The following is a 21,130-nucleotide window of genomic DNA, read 5'->3' as shown; positions in this document are numbered from 1 at the left end:
CTGAATCACTGTTTTAAATACTGGTAGCATGTCTGATCCTTGTATAATGTACAATATGTGTGGCATTTACTCGTGGTTTTGTTAAGCTTGTGAGTCACAGACACCACATTAGATATCTATAGTTCATGATAAAAACAGTTTCAAAGGCTCCTGATGATTTGAAATGGCATAACCCCACTCCTGCGTGCTTTTATTTTGGAATAGCCGGAAGTCGTGTGCCTGCTCGCACCGTTCAGCTTGACCAGCGGCCACCATGTGGAAGACATTTAACGCGGAGGCTGCGGCTTTAAGAGGAGGGGGCGTGTCGTCTCCGGGGCTGTCCCTGTTATTTGAATATACAGTAGTTCAGCGGGGCTGGAATCCGATTGCGTCGGATGTTTTTTCGTCTTGCGAGACTATCGCAGCGGGACGTGGAGCTGTCGGTCGTCTGCGGTGCTCAGCAGCGGGGCCTATATTTAACATTTGAATGATCTCGCTCCGCTGAAGAAAGCGTCTTCTTGTTTTTTCCGAGTGGAGAGCCGCCGCCGCTGCAAGCAAACCAGGAATATGGACTTACACATACTGGACCACAGGCTGCGGGTCACCAGCATTTCCAAGAACGGGCTGGTGAATTTCACACACCCCCTGATTAAACTGATCTTTCTCCGGAACCGGACACGGTAAGCAGATCGGCTCCGGTGCGGATGTGTGAGGTAACCTGCAAGCGCCTCTTCATTGACTGGGTGGCCGAGCCTTTATTGGGGCTCTCTGCCCGTGCATGTCCTGCTCTGCCTCCATGAAGGATGTTCTGCAGAGCATGTAGCTGCTTTTCACTTATTTGCACTAAATCCTGCAGCTTTAAAGCCAAGAAAGTGCCTTCTGATATATTAATATGCATTTATTGTACGATCCTGTGCAAAATGCATGAATGCATTTGAATATTTCCAGCCTCCACTGGGTATAAAACCCAACAAGAAGCATGCATTTCCCTTTCATATATCATCTACCAGAGCAAACTTGACATTTGACCTCCTTTAACCAAAACCAGCATCCAGTTTGCCAAGTTGTCTCCTGTTGGCATTGGTGCCAGTTTTCATTTAATCCCTGGATATACTCTCTTTGTTATGTAATTGTTTTTTCCTCTGGCTTGCCCCACATATGCATTAGCTCGAAGAAGAGCTCGACATCTGTCTTCAAGCCACCGGGATGTAGGCCAAGCAGTGGCTCAGCTACCGCTCTCGTATTAAGTAACGAGCAAAACACTGTCGCTGAAGGATTTCTCAGCACCTTTTGTGATGTCTGAAGTCAATAGATCACACTGCCCTTGGCGTTTTGCAACACAACACCTCTAATATTCAGTTTAGTCATGGATCCCCATCTGCAGATGTGTTTCGGTCAATTTCTTGTCACCTGAAAGAGAAATTAGAGTCAATTCTTCTCTCCACACCTGGCTGCCTCCATCATTCAGTATATTGTGCAACACCGTAGGTTTTGACATGTCCATACCAGAAGCACTGTGTCACCATGACTTGCACCAACTTATAAATGACTGAATTGTGCAAACTAAATAACCAGTCTCTTTGAATAACACGTGTCAGGAATGTTGCATTGCGACAGGTTGATCAAATCACGTCTCCACAGTTTAAAGGCCTGAACCTACATTTGCAGTTGCACAGGCTCTGTGAAGTATTCATTGTCTACAAATCTGGAAAAAAACACAACAAAGTGGGCCTCACTTCCTTAGCAAAGCAGCCCAGACTGTTTTTAGTGTGTTGTTATTCATGCTTTGGCATTATGTCGTCATGCTGTGGTGTGGATGTGTTTTTCCTGTTCTTTTTCTGTAGCTTCAGTTGTTTTTTGTTGTTGTTTTTTTCCTTCCCCTTCCCTTTAGTCCAACTATAGGTGATATAGAATTGGGAGTGGTGGAGAAGACTGAGTTCACTGCAACTCAGAACAATCGGGGGAGCAAAAACAAGCCTGATTGGCCCGGATGGTCTGAGCCATCTCCCTCCGTCAGGCCTCTGCTATTCATTAGAGAACAAATCCCAGCGCCGAGTGGTTGGAAAGCAGCTCTGAGCAGAATTTTAAGGAGGTGATCACTTGTGGCGGCGCTTATTGCAGATTGTTAGAAGGTAGACTTTCCTTCAACACCCACAGCAGCGTACTACATCTGTGGTGCAGAGGATAAACATATTCACACACATAAAAGTGTCTGGAGATGTGAATTACTATCAACTGCACTATCAGTCTGTGAAGGTCAGCTGTGATGATGTTTACTGAGATGACGTAATGAACAACTTAAAGAGCTCATATTGTGCTTTTTTTGGTTTTTAGTGTTATGTAGCTTTTTTTTTCTGCATTAAGAGGTCTAATTATTATTCTCTTGCACATAAATCCCTGTTCCTAACCTGCCTGAAACACCTCGTTTGATCGTTCTCTGTTACGTGTCGACGCCACAGTGTTACATATTTGCATAATAACTGACTATCGGCTAGTTTGGCGCATTTTCCAACCAAAAAATGAGCAGCTTGCCATTATTTCCTCCCTAGAGCCACTTCTACCTGAGCTAAGATTCTCACTTTTATTCAAAGTAGAGCTGTCACTAATTACTGCTTTTCTATCAGTTATATCTAAATTTTATAGATTAATTGATTAATTTGAATGATTGATTTGGCTACATGAAAACAAAATAACAGCTTAATTTCAGCTCATTTTATTTTGACTTCCTGTATTTTATTGTATGATCCAGCACAGATTTTTTTTTATATTTAGGTGCAAAACTGCAGCATTGATCTGGCGACAGAGGGCAGAAGAAAATCCAAGTTTCTATACTTTAGCAAAGTGAAAAGGTTCATTCAGTATATTAAGCAAGTGGAGATGGTGGAGCTTTGAATTCTATGAAAACAATCACCAAACGTCTTGATTCCAAAATCAGGATTTTAGCAGTGCAGGGCGGCAGAAAATGAAAATGCGTTTCAGTCACTATTTCACACTCATTCCATTATCTGACAACAGAAACAGAGAAATATGTAAGTAAGAGAAGCTTTATTCTGAATTTGACTGTACTGAAATACAGTACGTGTGAGAAGTTCCCCTGTGCCGAGCCGGGCCTCTCTTCAGGTGCCGGAGCATTTCGCCGTGGAGCTGTGGTACGCCACTGAAACTCTATACAGTGTACAAACCACATTTTTCTTCCATTATAACTGCGAGTGCTCTCTCAAACTCCTACAGCCTCAGATCTTTTGGAAGCTTTTACTTTTAACAGAGTTGCTGCTGCCGGTGCCAAAGCGTAAAGCTGCAGCTTAACCAATGAGCTAAAATCAAGGTAGAAACAACTAATGTCACCACAGAAGAAGAAAAACATTCATTATAAAGAATTGAATTAGGAAAAAGAGAATGACCGTCAGTTCAAAATATGGACGTGGATGCATTTTTAGCGACAACAAAGAGACCGGAGCTAAAACGGAGCATTTGACAAAAAATACTGCAGTGATGTACAGTGTGAGAAAAGTTTGTGTTTTCTGAGCCTGTAAACATATAATATTAGAAACTGAAGTAGAATCCTTAACCTGTACTTATGCATGATATGGGCTCTTTAATGATGTGATCAAAGTCAAACGCCCTTTAAAAATGAGGACATTTGATTTAGGGTGGCATCGATCAAACACTTAAGGGTGTGTTCCCTTAAAAAATATGCACCGTGGGCGTCCAAGCTGTTCATTTGTTGTCTGGCTTTGTCCTTAATTGTTGTTTTAGGCTTCATGGGTGTGGTAGTAATGAAAAGCCCAGAACGAGCCCGATATTTCACATTTACTGCATCTTTCTTCTCCTCGACATCTAACTAACGAGACCCATCGGTTGGAACAAAGCCTCAGCTGAGCCAGAAACCCAGTTGGGACTTTTCCACTTGTCTGCTTCAGTGATCTGTCAAGGTTGGGGCTCCTGCTCTACTTGTTTACCCCCTCCACCCCCTCTCCTCAAACCACCCTCTAGCAGGGATTTCAAGACCCCCCAAAAAAACCTCATCGATTGTTCTGAGGAAACGGGAGCCTGTGAGAAATTGATAGATGTATTTTTTTTTATTATTGAGTTGCTGAAGGTAGCAGACAACTTCCTGTGATGATGGGGCTGAGGTAGCTCGAGGCTCATTCCTCGCTCTTCAGCATCAGCTTTCCCCTATTTTCTTATCATGTTTCCTCAGCTGGAGCATCAGTTGCAGGCACCCCACCACCACAAACCCTCGCTCTGTAACTGCCGGTACCGCCCGTTGTTCTGTGCAGCCGGATCAAAGTCCAGACTCTTGTGTGTTTTGGGTTTTTCATCTTCCCCACTCGGCCGCTCCCTTGCTACCTGTTACTTCCTCGTCTCTTCGGGGGTTTCTTTACCGTCTCCTCCTCTTTGTGTTCCTGCTGCAGAAGGAGTTTATTTTTTCAAGTAGTGATCACACAGAGTGCTGCACAAACATGTCTTCAATTCCCCGAGTCTATGAAAAGTCCAGGAGTATATATATTATCCAAATTATCACAATTATTGCAGACTTATTTTTATGCAAGAATCACTAGCTTTTTTGAAGATCATGCAACATGATGAGTTTTGAAATCTCAGCATCAAACCCACTTTGTGCCATGATTTAAAAAACTGGGGTTTGAATCTCTCTGTCAACGCGATGTTTAAATACATCTACGCTCTCAATGTAGGCACCTGGTTAATCTGCATAAACACATCTGATTTCCAAGACCAGACACCATGTTTTGTTAACTTTTTAGTTGATAAATCAAGCATGCGACCTAGAGATACTTTGATGAAGCTTTGCTGGCGACAGATATTTGCTACGTTCCTGGATCAATAGTTTTGTTATATGAGTAAATACATCTGCTCTATAAATGTCCACAACTCTGAGTTCTGTTGAGCAATTCATTTCTCTTCAAAAGAGGTGCAGGGAGGTGCTTTTTGTAGGTGAATGCACTCTTTCTGAGACTTTCAGAGTGATGAAGAGGATTGTGTGGTGTTAGGAATATGGCTTTCCAGTGCCAAGTGGCGATGTTCTCCGATGCTCTGGCGAGGCATCATCTTATCTGTGTTCTCTGCACTTCGCAAACAGGAAGCCGAATATGCAAAGTTGTGTTGCAAGTAGATTTCCATCAGGTTGTGTGACAGCAAACAGACAGCAGGTGTAATATCAGAGCTTTCACGCTTTAACACGTGTCAAAGCTCCACAAGTGTGAACAAGTTGCTCCACAAGTGGTGCGGCACGAAAACTTTGTTAAACCGCGCAGGACGCAATTTTACATTCAGCAGTGGTTGTGCTGCTTCCACAGAGGTGCAGGACTTTATATTGCATAAATAAATGAGCCCATAGTGAGTAAAAAAAAAAGTCACAAGAGCAAAAAAATGCTCGGGGGTTTGGAGGGTTCACATGCACTACCTGCAGGAAACTGCGAGCTGAGGAAGGTGAAGGGTCAACAGGAAGTGTGAGGGGTATTATAACACAATGGGCTGGCTGAGCCTGCTTGCACAGCTGGTAGTTGGTGTTACAGTGTTCTCTCTCACCGTCTCTCCCTTTGTCTGTCGATGGCGTGATTGTCCCATTTCATGGCAGGGATTACTTTTTTTGCTGAGTCAGGAGTTTGCTGGTCTCACGCAGGCTCTAATAGCCTCAGCTGACTGATAAGCAAGGGAAGAGGAAGGTGTATCTTCACGGAGATGTTCTAAGAAAACAGGAATATGAACCGCATGCACTTCCTTTTCAGGGATTCAAAGAAAACAATGAGAGCTCATCCATGTAAAAAAATTGCTTCTGTGTATGCCTCACTATCTCAGCAACAAGACCTCCGTAAGGGAAAAACGTACTTTTGGCTACTTTGAGCCATTATGCAGGTGGTGTTTTGTATTTGCTCTATGGATGCAAATTTTAATTAAGGCTCTTAAATGACAACCAGTTGCCTTTTTAATCAGACACGCAAAATGAGCTCAGTGGACATCATTCCATATCCTGATGTCGTGGGTGTTGACATGGGCCTCTCTAATGGCGAAGACAATCAGCCACCTCCACGTTGTCATGATGCACATCAGCTCACTTACAAACCAAGAGTTATGGTCGGTAGGCGTTACGCGCCACAGTAGACTTTCTCATGGTGGCATTTTACTAGCTCGGGTCTGGTTTGCATCACAAATTTGCTTGTTGTCTGAGTAACCGCCTCCTCTGGTTGCTATAGTGATAAACTGTAAGAGACTCCACCTGGTGGCGTAACCAGATATTACAGCAAATCGACAAAACATTCTGCATGTCCTTTATCTTCTGTTCCATAGGTTTGTATATTTAAATCAGTAGAAATATTAACGCTAATAAATCATAAGAAATAATCTTTAACAACCTTAATTTGCTCTCTTATGTCAACCGACTATTCGCAACCTTTTGACGCTGCAATGCAATCCTTTGTTACTCCACTGCAAAGAAAAGTTTAAGGGTTTTTGAAGCATGAACATTTATTTTATGAGAAGAAATATAAAAATGAAGGAAGGACATGAAGGAATACTGCAACTATTCCTTGCTTTCTCATTCAGTGTTAGACAAATAAATAAAATATGTAATAACATGTTATAACCTGTATGAGATACAACAACAATTGACAATCTTTGAAGGTGGTGTTTGGTGATTCACTGTGTTCCTCTGCTAAGCTAAGCTAATTGTGTTGTGGCTCCTACTTGCTATTGAACGGACACACATGCATAGTGTGAATTAACTCTCTACAAGAAAGCAAAAAAGTGTATTTCAGCTGTACTTGCTGCAGAGACGAAGATTGTCAGAGGAGCGTATCATCATCAGCTTGATCCCAAGTGGTGCCACAGCTGCTGAATTCATTTAAAATTCACCCAGAATCCAAAAGAACACGTCTGAACCACTAAATGTTTTATCGTCTTTGCACAAAGTGTGATCTTTTGCTCCTACCAGCATCACATGCAACACAGTTCAAAGCTCAGCAAATTAATGTTTCCGAATCGTCTGAAGTGGTAGTTCTTCAATCTTTATACTCGTGTTTGTTCAAACCACTTCAGTCTAAACTTTGTAGGCCCCAGGAGTTTGAGCTGAGGGTGAAACCTTTTGTGAACTTGAACTCCCCAACTGAACATCGGACACTTAGTTGTCAAAGTTCCTGTTATTGTCCAAGTGAATGAGAGAATCCAGCCCCTGAGTTGCTTCCTAATCAATTCTCTCTTGCATCCAACTCATATCACAATCCAGTTTCTAATTGATTGGTTTTGCTTTTCTGTTTTCAAGAAAGTTCTTTTGTTGTAGAACAAGAGGAATTTCTCCCATTCAATACAGGACATTTTCCTCAAAAGCTTTCCTCTAAATGTGCATTCACTGCCCAGTTGTTTCTTCAAACCGTAGCAAATCCCGTGGGCCCGATTTTCCCATCCGTCGCTCCCCTGCTACTTTAGCATTTCACAATGCCAACATTCAGTAGGACTGAATACTGGCCAGACCAAGTGACATCCTTTGAACGTAGATGCATCTGGTTCCATGCATCATATAAAAAAAAAATCAGAAATTACAGCTGGTCTTTTTTCTGTCTTTGTAAACTTTCCTCCTTGTTTTCAGCTGGAAAAACAGTTTTGTCTTTTCAAATATTTAATAAAAGTCGGTATTTTCGTAAAGCAGGTTTGAATTATCGCTTAGAAATTGCAGAGCTATGAGCATGGTTACAACAGTATACACACAGTATGATCCAGAGTATTCCGAAGCTAACGTATCATTTCATTTAAAATCGTGTTGTCCAGACTTGAATGGAGCAGTTGGTAGCCGAAGCAGTGCCCCAGTTTGCTGCGTTACCCACCATTTGCTGTAGACAAAGGAGCGATGCAGGCATAATGCTGAGCTTTGGGCTTGTGCTAATTGAGTGACAGCCGGTCCAGAACCCCGTTTACATTTCAGAGAATCCCGTTTACTTCCTGGTAACCGTTGTGAAAATCTGCCTTTTGTTGTCCGCAAATGAATAACCCTGTTTTCTCGCTGTCTTTCCTTTTTCTCTCTTACTTCCTGCCTGTCATGTTTTCTCAATTTCCAACCTCATGCCTCTCTCCCTCTTGCACTTCCTCTCCCGTTTCAGATGTAAGTTTTTCAGTCTGACAGAGACACCGGAGAACTACACCGTCGTCCTTGACGAGGAGGGATTCAAAGGTAAAACACCCCGGTGCATGTACATCCTTCGTCACTTTTACCAGGCAGGGCTTTGTGTTCCCAGATTTGTATCCTATCCCAGGTGACATGTGAAGGGCACAAATAGAAAACCATAGTCCAAAGCAACAATTTAGGGAAACAACTGCCAATTTCAATATGAACACACAAGATACTAAAGTCATGGCCACAACTCGTCTGTGATCTTGTATTGGGACACAACATGAGACTCTGTTGTTGTACCATTCTAAAGTTATTTCCTTCCTTCCTTGTTCTCCCTCACAAACCTCACATGTAGGATGGGTGTCGACTAACATATAATGTAGGGAAAATAAGGCTGTCCGAGATACAATGCCCAGAAAACGTATCTTCTTGAAAAACAGAGTGTAGTTTTGCCCCGCTTCCAGTTTGGCGATGAGTATTTTTGTTGGGGGGAAATGGTATAATTACCCTCTGATGTCGGTAATAAGACGGTGAGACGGTCGCCCCTCTCATGCATTCAGTGGAGAACATCACCAACATAGGATTAGTGGATCTGAGTATTTTTCAGTTCAAAAACAGCATTTTAAAAAACAAAACTGGTCTCTGTACAGATTAGCGATGTATCTCCATTTCAGACATAATTTTTGTCAGGGAAGCAAATTTTTAAACGATTTCCTCGTCAATTTTTCAGCCATATTAACAATCAGTAGTCAGTTAATCGTGCAAATATATAAAATACAGTGGACTTTTTTCTTCATATGCAGATAAAACCATGTTTAACCACTAAATGTTTACCACAAAATCAGCTTGGTCATATTAGGAATTTGAAGAACGCATGAACTCCGGGTTCCACAGCAAATGAGCTGCAGTCTTCCACAGTAAACAGTGTTACTGATCATTTCACTGCAGACTTGAGTCATATCGGTTTAACATCCAAATAATCCTCTCACCTGATCTACACGATGGAGCAACTTGTTGGCTGTGGTGAGCAACAGGCTGCAAACAGATGCTCAGGTGAAACAGATGTCCACAAGTACTGTTGCAGCAACTTTGAATCCAGTAACTCTGTCTTTATTTACTGTTACCAGTAAAGTATATTTCTACTTCGGGCAGAGCAGCAGATCACTTCAGTCTGAATGTTGTTGGAAACATGTAATTAGAGTCCTGTTGCTCCTGAATGTGTTCAGCATTAGCAGCTTCAGCTCCTCTCTGCTGACAGACACTCAGCTCCCAGCCTGTGTTAGCATGAAAATCCTAGCTTAGCATTAGAATCGAGTTGCTAGCCAAACCAAACAGCTGCCCTGCAGCTATCTTGAATCATGAATGTAACAGTTAGCAGTTAGACAGCAGGGAGATGCACTTATTTATGGGCCCTAACTGGCGATCAGCAAACACACCTGTAACTCCATCCCAATAAATAGCGAGAGGCTCCACCTGGTGGTGCAGCCAGGTACTTCAGTCACACTACAATACATTTTCTAAGCCTTAAACTCTTCTGCCTTTTTGGCTATTATATTCTTAATTGTTTAAAATATCATCAAGTATTCATTAACACCCCTCATCTCCGTGTTAACTAACCAGTCAGTCTTGTACAATGGGAATGTTAATGCCACAAAAATTAAGAATACTACAGAGAGAAGTACAACAATGGTGAAAAGTAAGAGTTTTTCTTCACTGCACAACAGCTGTTAGCAGAGACAACAAGGTCCGCAACACTGAGCATAAACATAGCAGAAGTTTTGTGTTTTAAAATAAAACGTATTGTTGTGGATATGGCCTTCGTACAGTTTAGCTTCGTCTTCTGTTTGGTTCTTGATACTTGCAAAGGGTCAAATGCAATTTAATGCACCTGTTTTCTTTTGGATTTAAAAAAAAATATATTGTCTTGCAAATTTCCTGAAAGCAATAGTCATCACAGAAAAACACTGCACCTTCGTAGGTGTGCATTATTTCATATCCTGCAGTAAACAATTATTCAACCAGTCAGAAAGTTAATACATAGCTAGACTCTTTGCATTTTACACCATTCCTCTTGAATGCTCCCCTCTCTGTCTGACTACAAACCGCTTCACAGTCACATCCCTTCCTCATTCTGCAATTTTTTTGTCCGGTCCCTCCACGTAGATATAGATGTTAAAGGCATATATTGCCTGCGGGTGCTCCGGTACTCTCTTGTCTCCTCTGCTCTCCTTCTAACCGAGTGCCTATTTTAAGAGGTGAAAGCTGGTGTAGCGAAGCCACGAGGGGCTGTTTCTGACAAATTATGCCAACCAGAACAGTGGCGCTTTGAAGGGGAATAAAGAAGCAGAAAAAGGAGTATTCACTGCAGGAGGTCTATTCATATTGCTTTTAGATAAACGAACGTTAATGAAACACTAACCAAAAAAAGTTTTATGCCTCCGAAACTTCCGATGGAGGTGAACTGTAGACGTGGAAGGAATGTTTTCCCTCCCAATGAGTACTATGAAGTGTGTTTTGTATTAACGTTGTCGACAAAGGGCTCAGTATTAATAGAAGATAAGTGTCCCTTTCTTCCAACTTCTTGTTCGCTTTGTGGATCAACACATAACATCCACTCTGATCTGGTTTTATGACAAAGAGTTAAAACCTGCTCCTCCATTTTGGCTCAGACACTCAGGATGTTACATTCTGAGGACGCCCCCTGTTTGAACTGTGACCCTTTCCCTACCTCAACTAAACATCTGAGCACATAAATTCACTGGTGTCAAGTCGCACTCTGCTGCCAGGCGTCTTGGAGCGGTGGCGGCGGCGGCGGTGGTGTAGGTGCCGCTGGCCTCTCCTGGGCATAATTTCCACTTGTGGCGCTTTGCGGTATAAATAGCGAGGACGTTTCAGGTCTCTGTGGCGAAGGAGGAGACAGCAGGTGGGAGAGAGGAAGTGTTTCTGCTTTGTACCGAGCAGCAGCAGCACAAGAGAGCAGCCTGATGGCGTACAGCCTCACAAACATGCATCATCTATGTTATTCCATCTCACATCATCGGCTCGACCGTCTTTGATTCGCTTGAAACGTCACAAAAATCTATTTTTTATGCTACAAAAATATCAGGAGACTTAGCCGAGGTCAAGCTGCTGTGATGAATTAAATCAGGGGTGTCGAACTCGGGTCCTTGAGGGCTTCAATCCTGCATGTTTTAGATGTTTCCCTCTTCCAACACACCTGATTCAAATGATCAGGATCGTTATCAGGCTTCTGCAGAGCTTGATGATGAGCTGATCATTTGTTGGAAGAGGGAAACATCTAAAACATGCAGGATTGCGGCCCTCGAGGACCCGAGTTCGACACCCCTGAATTAAAGCCTTCATTGGCTTCTATTTTTTTGTTTCTAAATCACTATGTTGCTGTTGAAATGCTGGTTTCTTGACAGCTCTTTATGGATTCTATACAGTACAGTATGTATGTCATGTTCAAGCTTGCGACTGCTGGTCTTCTTCACTGTGTTTGATGGGTTTTAAAAAAACTTTTCCCTCGGCACATGAATCAATAATTCTGCTTCATTTTAGTTTACTTTAAAGTAGATGAAGCTGGATTTGTGGCCCTGCTAAGTTGACGTCGTTAGACTCACATGATATAAACCTATTACTGGGAGCGTTGTTGAATGTTTTGCTAATGTTTTGCAGTATTTCGCCACCCTCCTGTGTTTACCAGTGGACAGCTGTACTTAAAACACTGTAGTAATCCCACAGTTTTGGGAGTCATGCACCTGCAGAATGAACTCCTCCTCATAAAATTCATTTTCTTGTTGTTGTGACAGTTAACATTTTGTCAACCCACTTTCAGCACGCTCTGGAACCTCAAAACTTTTCTGTTCTACTTTTAATGAGGCTATCTAGCAACATTTTGGTTGTTTTTCTGGTACAGCAGCTTAAACTTATATAAAAAAAAGTTATCCAAGTTCAATGAAAACAACTTTCTTTTTCATTTTTGAACCAAGCATTTTAGATTAAAGATATTCAACATGTTTTGTTTTGTTTTAATGTGACGTGCAGCCACATGTGGTTCAGAAAATGTCACTGGTTGACTTCAGCATGATATTTTTTTTGTTAATATTTGGGACTTTTCATGACGACTTCAATATTTTTCATACTTTAACTCCCCTATGATCAGACACTCTTTGATCTACTTGTCTAATATTGCATTATTCCAAATCAATGGCTCCTTGAGTAATAACAGTAAAGATTTCAGGCTTTTAGCTTTAACTGTTCCAGAGATGTTGTGTTAAACATAGCTTCAAATTTCAATGCAATTTTTTCAAAGTATTTGACAAATTAGTGTAAAATTTCACAAATATCTTCATAAATATCATTTTTTTATGTGATTAAAGGATTCTAAATCATTGAGTCGATGAGAAAATTGCATGATTTGAGATGCAGTTTGCGCTCAGACCCACTGACCAACCCTCCTCCTCCCGTTCCCCCTTCAGAGCTGCAGCCCTCGGAGCACCTCCAGGTGGAGAGCTCCATCTGGCTGCCGCTCAACGTGGTCTCCAACGGCAACGCCTCCAGCAGCTCCCAGGCCGTTGGGGTGACCAAGATCGCCAAGTCGGTCATCGCCCCCCTTGCCCAGCAGCACGTCTCGGTCTTCATGCTCTCCACTTATCAGACCGACTTTATTCTGGTGAGTGTCGTCTGCTTTTAGCTATTTTTTTGTTGCCCCACTCTATTCCACTCCAGTCAAATCAGCTTTTACACTTACCTTGTTAAAATGTAAGAGGGCACTCTAAGCCTGTTGTATAATTTAGAGCTGTTTTCAAACTCTTTGCATAAATGCATTAAAAAAAACCAAACTCCCAACCTGTAATCTTGCACTGAAGTTATCCACCTGCTGACCTCTGCCAGACAAAAGAAGCCACTGCGTCTGCATTTTGTCCACTCAGCACTTTTGCAGTGAAGGATTTAATTCCAGACAGAGCTGAGGAGACTAAAAAAAAAAAGTTAGCTGATGTATTACAAGTGAAAATGTTAAGCAGGCAAAAGAAAAAAAAAAAGACATTGCACCTTGACAGACGTCCGTGTCAGCAAGTTTATTAATGGTTGACGCGCTGAAAGTACTTCCTGAAAGTGAGCCGGTGTCTTACCCTGAAAACAACCTGACAGGATGCTGATCGAGGAGTTTGCGGATTTCAGAAAGCATGTTGTGTTGTGTAGGTGAGAGAGAAAGACCTATCTGTGGTCGTCAGCACTCTGGAGGAGGAGTTCAACATCTACAAGGAGGTGGGAGGAGAGTCTTTCCCCGTGCACTGTCAGGACGTTTCCAACGGCCTCCAGAAGAACGGCAAAGAAGGTACGGTTTAGTACGAGTTCACTCAGTTCTCAGGGATCGATCGAGCTCATGTCAGAGGAGGATGTTAAGATCTTTTAGCGCCACCCTCTGGATCGTTTTACAAACATTTCCTCATCATGTGAGCTTGAAACACGCTCACAAGGCCCCAAATCAGACACGTCAGTGAAGTTAAAACACAACAGAATTAACTGAAAACTACTCAAGTTAAAGTGTAAAAGCAGCTCTTTTCAGACATTCAGTTCTGTGCACGCTGCAGATATTCTGGCGTTGATTTCATGTTGGGGGGGGAAAAAAAAGAGTCGCTTTTATGCCGCTTTAACACTCTGTCTGCTAAAGTCACAGAAACAATCCTGCAACTCGCACAAAGTTGAATATAGACACATGAGTGGAACACGTTGCATCTTTTCTTATTGTTTATAGGCAAGAAAATAAAGCTGCTTAAACCTCTAAAGTCCAAAACCTGTCGGCAGGTTTGAAAGGCACTTTTCCTTAAAAATGCTTAAATTCAAACCATTTATCAGAGCCAAAGAAAAGTAAAATCAAAGAAAACTGCACGGTGTTGGGCTGTCTGACAGTCCTTGAACTAATCAGTGGGCAAATATTTCACTAAAATCACCTTTTTCTTATTCACCTGTATAAATATTTGCCAAAAATAAAGCAAGCAACAGAATCTGCAAAAAAAATAAAATAAAAAAAACCTTTGTAAAACACTAATTTCGTCTCTTTTTCCCAGTTTTACTCACACTTGTGAGAACTTTCAAAAATGTCGCACATGTTGATTCCAGGTTTTTAAATGTTTTGCAAAATAAATGAGCAAATTTATTTTTCTTTTTTTTCTGATTTATTAGAACTTTGTCATACTGCACAGGACACATTTTTTGTTTTTTCTACTTCTAGCTATGGTATATATCAGGGGTGTCAAACTCTGGCCCGCGGGCCAAATTTGGCCCACTTTGTAATGATATTTGGCCCGCAAGACAATACCAAATGACTACTAGAGCTGCCCCCGGTATTATACTGTACAGCGCATTCACCGATAATACTACAAATCCCATAATGCCCTGTTGTTGTTTTGGCGCGTCAATCAGGACAGGACCCAGAAACTCCCTCTCCTCTGTGACAGTAGGCATAGCGACTTCACACTACAACTGTGCCATTGATGTGTTTTTTTATTTATAATTTGATTTTGCATGTCTCCACTATTAAGTTCTATATAATGTATGGTGATAAGCGTTGCTTGTTCCATATTCAATGTTAAAGCAAAATTTGCTTCGGTCCATATTAAAGGTTCATTTGTTCAATGTTGGCCCGCGACTTTGTTCAGGTTTTAAATTTTGGCCCACTGTGTTTTTGAGATTGACATCCCTGGTATATGTGGTATAGACGTGCAGGATTTTTATTGCATTGGAAAATGAGCCCACAGTGAGTACAGATGTGACAGGAGCAAAAACTGCTTGGGGGTTCAAACGGGTGAATGAACCAATGTAGGAATAAAACACTGTTCAGAAAACAATTTAGTAAATGCCATTCTACATGCAGAATGAACTTTAAAACAAACGCCAGCATTTGGTTGCACTAACATCAAACTGTCATTCAAAGCCAGTAAAACCAGTTTAAGAATTTACTAATGCGTTGATGAATATGTTGTAAAAGTCACTCTCTCACTGGAATATTTGGTGTTCAGTCATCTGCGTGTGAAAGTGCCTTTATTCGTACATAATGAGACCCAACCTAAATGTCAGCGTTCATGCGCCGTAACCAGCCTCTCTCCAATGCAGTTTTTGTATTTTTAGCAAGAGGAACCTGTTGCTCAAGGACACCTTCCCCCCCGTTTGACTTAAACAAACACAGCGATATACAGTACGACTTTGTACAATGAAACAATGCCGGGGCTGCACCAGGCTGCAGACATGAAGGGACGTTTGAGCCGCGCTGAATCGCCGCGTCCTTCGCAGGAAGTTATTTTTACGTGGTAATAAAGTACAGAACGTGCTGTACGATGATGTCGGAACACGCAGGAAAAAAAAAAGAATGTGTCCACCCTTTCGCAGCCTTTCATATCTTTTCATCTCGAAGATGTCGGCGTTGTGTCAACGTCTAAGAATGACTGAAACGTTTCTCCCGCCAGCCGTACTGTTTTGTTTTGGACCATGCAAACAACACGTACAAATGCAACTCCCACTCAACAACCAGTTAAATGTTTTTATCTGCAGGATTGAAGGATAAAAAATGAAGCTGAGAAAACTTGGCAGGTATAGACAGATTGGTTATAAAGGAGAATAAGGTAAAATACAACTAAATGAACCTTTCCTCAAGCAACAAGGATGGATAAAATTATTAAACATGAATACTTATTTTTCATGTAGTTTAAAGTTACTGTGTTTTATGCAGCATCTATATGAAGAAGATCTTAATTTCGAAGCTGTGTTTGGGCTTGTAGCCACATTCAACTACTTAATCTGTTTTTATTGAAGTGGATGTTAAAATGTGAGGAGATTCTTTGATATTTAAACACATGAGAGTAGATTTAACTCCCATTAAGCTTTTAATTAGAACCAAAAGTTTAGCTTTGAAACAATCTCTCGGTCAGCTTTTACGTGATTTAAAATGCAGTACATCCTTTCTTATTTACAAGAAGGGCATCTTTTAGAGTAATGGTTAAAAATATATTTAAAGGAAAAACAAAAAGCATCAGTAAGGCTCATTATAATGTACATGTACAGTGTTGGAGCTGTTTATTGTTCCATGTTCTATTCACAGCTGAAACCAGAAGTCTATATTAACAATATAAACAGAGAAATATACTTTTTTTTCTCCCCACAATCTGACATGTAATCAGACTAAACTTTTCCTGTTTTAGATCAGTTAGGATTACCAAAATTATTTCTATTTGCTAAGTGCCAGAGTAATGTGAGGGAGAATTTTTTTTAGAGATTTTTTTTATTAATTTCATCAATGTCAGAAGTTTACATACACTTGTAGCATTGCCTTTAAACTGTATGACTTTTGGGTATACATACAAAATTCTCTCTCTCAATATTCTGGCATTTAGCAAATAGAAATAATTTTGGTGATACTAACTGACCTAAAACAGGAAGAATTTTGTCTGATTTAATGTCAGACAGTGAGAAAAAAAAAAAAGGTTTTATGTCTTTTTATACACTGTATATAAACTTCTGGTTCCACTGTGTGTATTCCTATAAACCGACTCTGCCCGTGTTCTTCCAGCCATCCAGCCCACGGTTCACCCGGTGCTGATCCCACAGAACCAGTTCTGCGTCATGTCCCTGGACCCGGACACACTACCGTCCATCGCCACCACGCTCATCGACGTCCTCTTTTACTCCAACAGGTGAGGTGCAGTTTTGCTCTCATCGCTGCAGTACCTGCGTGAAGCACAAGATGGCAGCACACGATCCAGAGTAGACATCAGCTCAGGCTGGAGGTTGGAGATCGTTTTACATAAATCATGATGAATGCCTCCATTATCACAAGTATTGCTTTCAAATTGTTTTATTTCCCACTGATTGTGTTTTGGACAAGTTAAATATGAGCCTTGCTGACCAGAGAATTGGTGACATTTTCTGATTCACTACTAAAATAAATCCTTTTATTTTTTAGAAAAAGTTTTAGTTTCATTCGGCCGCTTTCTTTCACTATAATGTCACTCTTTTTAAATGTACTTTATTTATTTATTTTTTTAAAGTTTTTTTTAAAAAGTGATACTAGGGGTTCCCAATACTTGTAAAAATTAAATAAATAAAACATGATTTCCTGTACTGTAGATATGTTGCTGCTTACATTTTTAACTTGTTTCCATCATTTGGTCATTCGTGCTCTGTGTGAGCACAGCCTGCAGTTCAACCGAGTTCACCTGAAAAGTCCTTGAATATTTGTCTTGTGAGTGATGGTCACACTGTTTTTGTCTTCCTGGTTGCACCAAGGAGCACATGATGATATGCTTTTACAGAATATGTTTAGAGCAAACAATTTAATTTAGTTTTGCTTTTTTTGTTTTTTTAAATGAGACCCACAAAGCAAACTAATGTTGGTGAAATATTTAGATTATAGTTTAGTTAAGTTTCCAAACCATTTAGTTCAAGGACCATCAGAAAGTTCAACATCCAGCGATTCTCTACCTCTGATAAATGATATCATTTTGTGATTTAAAAAAGAAAGAAGACATGTCTTTCAAACCTACTAAAGGCTTAAACAAATCCTGCTGCCTTTCCTCTGTGCTGTCCTACTGACCGTGTCTCTTCCTCTTCAGCCCTAAAGAAGACTCCCAATCATCTCCAAGCCGGGACTTAGACTGTATCAAGTTCTTCTCCTTCTCCCTCATCGATGGATACATCTCACTGGTGATGGACACTGAGGCTCAGAGACGGTGAGGATTCTGAATTTCTCACACTGACCCCCGACCACATCTGTCACATGTGCGCCGTTACAACTTCGGAGCAGCACAAATGACAGCAACCTTAAAGATTTCCACGCAAAAAACAATGCAGTTACTTTACTATGCTGCTACATTTTACACCTGTAATGCTTTTTTACTTCAGCTGAATACCAACAATGCAGCTGCAGATGTTGTACTTCAGTTTACTTCACTGCATTGCTTATGCTGCTATATTTGTATTTGCAAACTTTTATCTGATCGCTACAGAGAGCCTCTCCCCGTCCATCTCTGACATGATCTAGCTTATGTTTCCTTTTGGGTTCTTTGTAGAAATCTCGATCTTTGTGCTTTAGGTTTCCTGCCGACCTTCTCTTCACCAGCTCCTCCGGGGAGCTGTGGAGGATGGTTCGCATTGGGGGACAACCTCTAGGCTTTGGTAAGGCCGCTTACAAAATTCTGCACACGTTGTTAAGTCACAGTTTCTTGTAGAACCACTTCCCCTGTTCTGGGGTTAATCAGGTGATTATTGATAATCAGATGTTCAAACTGACCTAATTTGTTCAAAATCTAAAGAAGAAATGCTCGACTGTCAGATCTAGTGAGCTAGTAATGAGCACTTAGTCGTCTTTAAAGAGCCCCTATTATGCTTTTGGGTTTCCGTAAGTGTGCTGTAGGTTTATATGCATGTAAAACATCTGCAAAAAAAGGGAGTTTTTATCTCACACAGAAAAAAAAAAAAAAGCCCTTCTGAAACACCTCATTTGAAATCCAGTTACTTGTCTACATCACAGTGTAACACATTTGCATGACACCAACCTGATGGCTAGTTTCATGAGCATTTAAACAAATTACTAGACTCCTGTTAGGTCTCTGCCGATGCTAGATCACAGCGTGTCACTAGTGTTGCCTTACTTGGACAGGCTCAGACGACCAATCAGAGCAGATTAGGCTTTTTCAGGATGGAGGCCTTAAAGAGACAGGAGCTAAAAAGAAATGTTTCATTGCTGCAGAAAATGTGTGTGTTTTTTTTAGCAATAAAACGTACGGCTGTATTCACGTAGATCCCAAAAACACAAATATGAACATGTACATCTGCATATTATGGGCTCTTTAAATGCCTTGTGAGTCTTACCAGTGATTTGGCATTTTACTGGATTGCAAAAAATGTCTGTAAATGGAAAGCTAACATTTGCAGACAAGCTGTTTGAAACGCTGTAACATGACGAACAGGCTCTGTGATAATACATAAATCACTTTGTTTTTCTAAGATGTAATTGCAGGTGTGTTTGTTGTCATTGAATGTTCAAATTTTTTTTTAGCCTAAATATCTACGCAGATGTGATTAGGAACTAAATAAAATAAAAAAAGTTCAGTGCTTTTTTTTTTTTATTTCTTTCTGTGGCTTATAATAAATAAGATATCATGTCAGTTAAAGTAGAAACAGGAAGCAATTCTTGGACTCGTAGTGGGACGGAAGTTTAGTTTACATCCTTGTTGGTTAAAACACAGATAAGCAAACAATTGGAGATTTTGCATTGCTATGTGATTACATTCTCTGTGCTGTTTAAGCATCTTTTTTTTTTGTCTTTTTCCTTGTTGTTATTTTAGATGAATGTGGAATAGTCGCCCAGATATCTCAGCCCCTCGCTGACAGCGACATCTCTGCCTATTACATAAGCACGTTCAGCTTCGACCACGCTCTGGTGAGTCCAACATGTTTGTGACATGAGCCCGGCTTCCACGCCCGAAACTCAGTGCATTTGTGTCTCAAAAATATTTTCCACTGGGTTCAAATATTTAAGGCCTTCGGGTTTGTCTCTGAGTGTTAATGGGAGAGATGCAGACAGATAAAGAGCCAGCGTACGTCACTTTACACGGAAATTCCTGTGAGCTTCAATCAGGTGATTCTGCATCATTTAGAAGATGTAGTTCTAGTGAGCAGAGAAATGTTACCAAACAACTATAGAATAGGATTTTGAAAGTGCTTTAATGGGAATTCTGAAAGGATGAACTCTGATATCGTGATCATCAAAATTAAAAAAACCCAAAATTCATGTTTTGACTCTTTTTCTTTGGAGCTGAATTTGACCGTCTTGTTCAAGTAAATGTGAACTGTGTCACATTCTTTTGGTTAATTACACATCATACAGAATGTACGAAGGCAATGGGCTTCTGTCACATTTTTATTCACTGTGTTATAATGTTTTACTGCAATTTAAAGTCACGCACCTCCGTGGAAACAGCACAACCATAACTAGAAGTAGAGAAAATACCATTTGTGCAGTATGTCATAAATAAATCTAAAAACAATAAATGAACAAATAAAAAACAAACTAAGTTGAATTACATTTTTTCCAGGTGCCCACATGTGTTACCAATACAAAAAGGAAATAGTGAGTTTACTTATTACTGATATTTTACTACAACTTCTATTTCTGTCGTGTCACCACTGATCACAGCTGACTCATTAATGGCTTCCTGGTCGTGCTTCAGCCAGCAAGCAATTTATTTAATTAAAAAAAAATAACAGACACGTCGAATAAAATGATTTTTTGATGATATACCACAAGTTTACAATTAGATTTATGAACCATCAGTAGTTCATCAGAAAACTGAAAACCCAACAATTTACTTTCTGTTTTTACTTTCTCTGCCTCTGATAAATGTTGTAATGTTGGCGATTTAAAAAAAAAAAAAAAGAGACGTCTTTCAAACATGCTGGCAGGTTTTAGGTTCACAGGGTTAAAAAAAGAAAAAAAGAAGAAGCATGCATATAGTATCGTTATCAGTGGGATGCATTATCAAATTTTACAAGCTGACATATAAGATGTCTAAACTCCATAGTTGCTGTGTGGTTTCCTGACCTCAGCACTGATACCACACTTAAGTTATCTTTCAATGTTTTTGTGTGCCAGCTTAGTAAGCAACCCTTTCAAAACTACCAAGAAAAGTTTATCTGGGTATTACTTAGAAACTTATCGCAGAATGTTTCTCACCCAGTGAATCTATGGCACCAAATGTACCTCCTACATTAAAGTCATAATGGCATTATTCATAAGAAGTCAACTTTAAAAAAACAACAACTAAAAACTGTCACCTCTGTGTGCAATCAGTCATACCTGGGTTACTGTGGACTATTTTGTGGTTTCTCTGACTGTGTTTCTCCAAAAGCCCGACAGACATCTGCCTCATCACTGTATCCTAACACCTAATTCTGCTTATTAGTGTGTGGAAATTTCCAAAATAAATGAAACTGACGAATTACTTTATGTTTCGCTTCATTAACAGAACG

The 21,130-nt window shown here is 40.5% G+C and overlaps 1 protein-coding gene across 1 annotated transcript in view; it reads left to right on the top strand.

Moving 5' to 3' along the window:
• The first annotated feature begins 396 nt into the window (after positions 1-396).
• The window catches only part of castor1 (cytosolic arginine sensor for mTORC1 subunit 1), a 25,273-nt gene continuing 4,539 nt past the window's right edge, over positions 397-21,130 (top strand). The window contains exons 1-8 of the mRNA XM_008292363.1: positions 397-659; positions 8,091-8,161; positions 12,583-12,776; positions 13,307-13,442; positions 16,671-16,794; positions 17,713-17,829; positions 18,192-18,274; positions 19,447-19,541. Coding sequence (XP_008290585.1) covers positions 547-659; positions 8,091-8,161; positions 12,583-12,776; positions 13,307-13,442; positions 16,671-16,794; positions 17,713-17,829; positions 18,192-18,274; positions 19,447-19,541 — 933 coding nt within the window. The 5' untranslated portion in view covers positions 397-546. The remainder of the gene's footprint in view (positions 660-8,090; positions 8,162-12,582; positions 12,777-13,306; positions 13,443-16,670; positions 16,795-17,712; positions 17,830-18,191; positions 18,275-19,446; positions 19,542-21,130) is intronic.

The sequence above is a fragment of the Stegastes partitus genome, unplaced genomic scaffold, assembly GCF_000690725.1.
Source record: "Stegastes partitus isolate 25-593 unplaced genomic scaffold, Stegastes_partitus-1.0.2 Scaffold804, whole genome shotgun sequence".
NCBI classification, from domain to species: domain Eukaryota; kingdom Metazoa; phylum Chordata; class Actinopteri; family Pomacentridae; genus Stegastes; species Stegastes partitus.
Note: the sequence above shows the minus strand (reverse complement) of the source record. Positions and strands in the feature narration are given on the sequence as shown.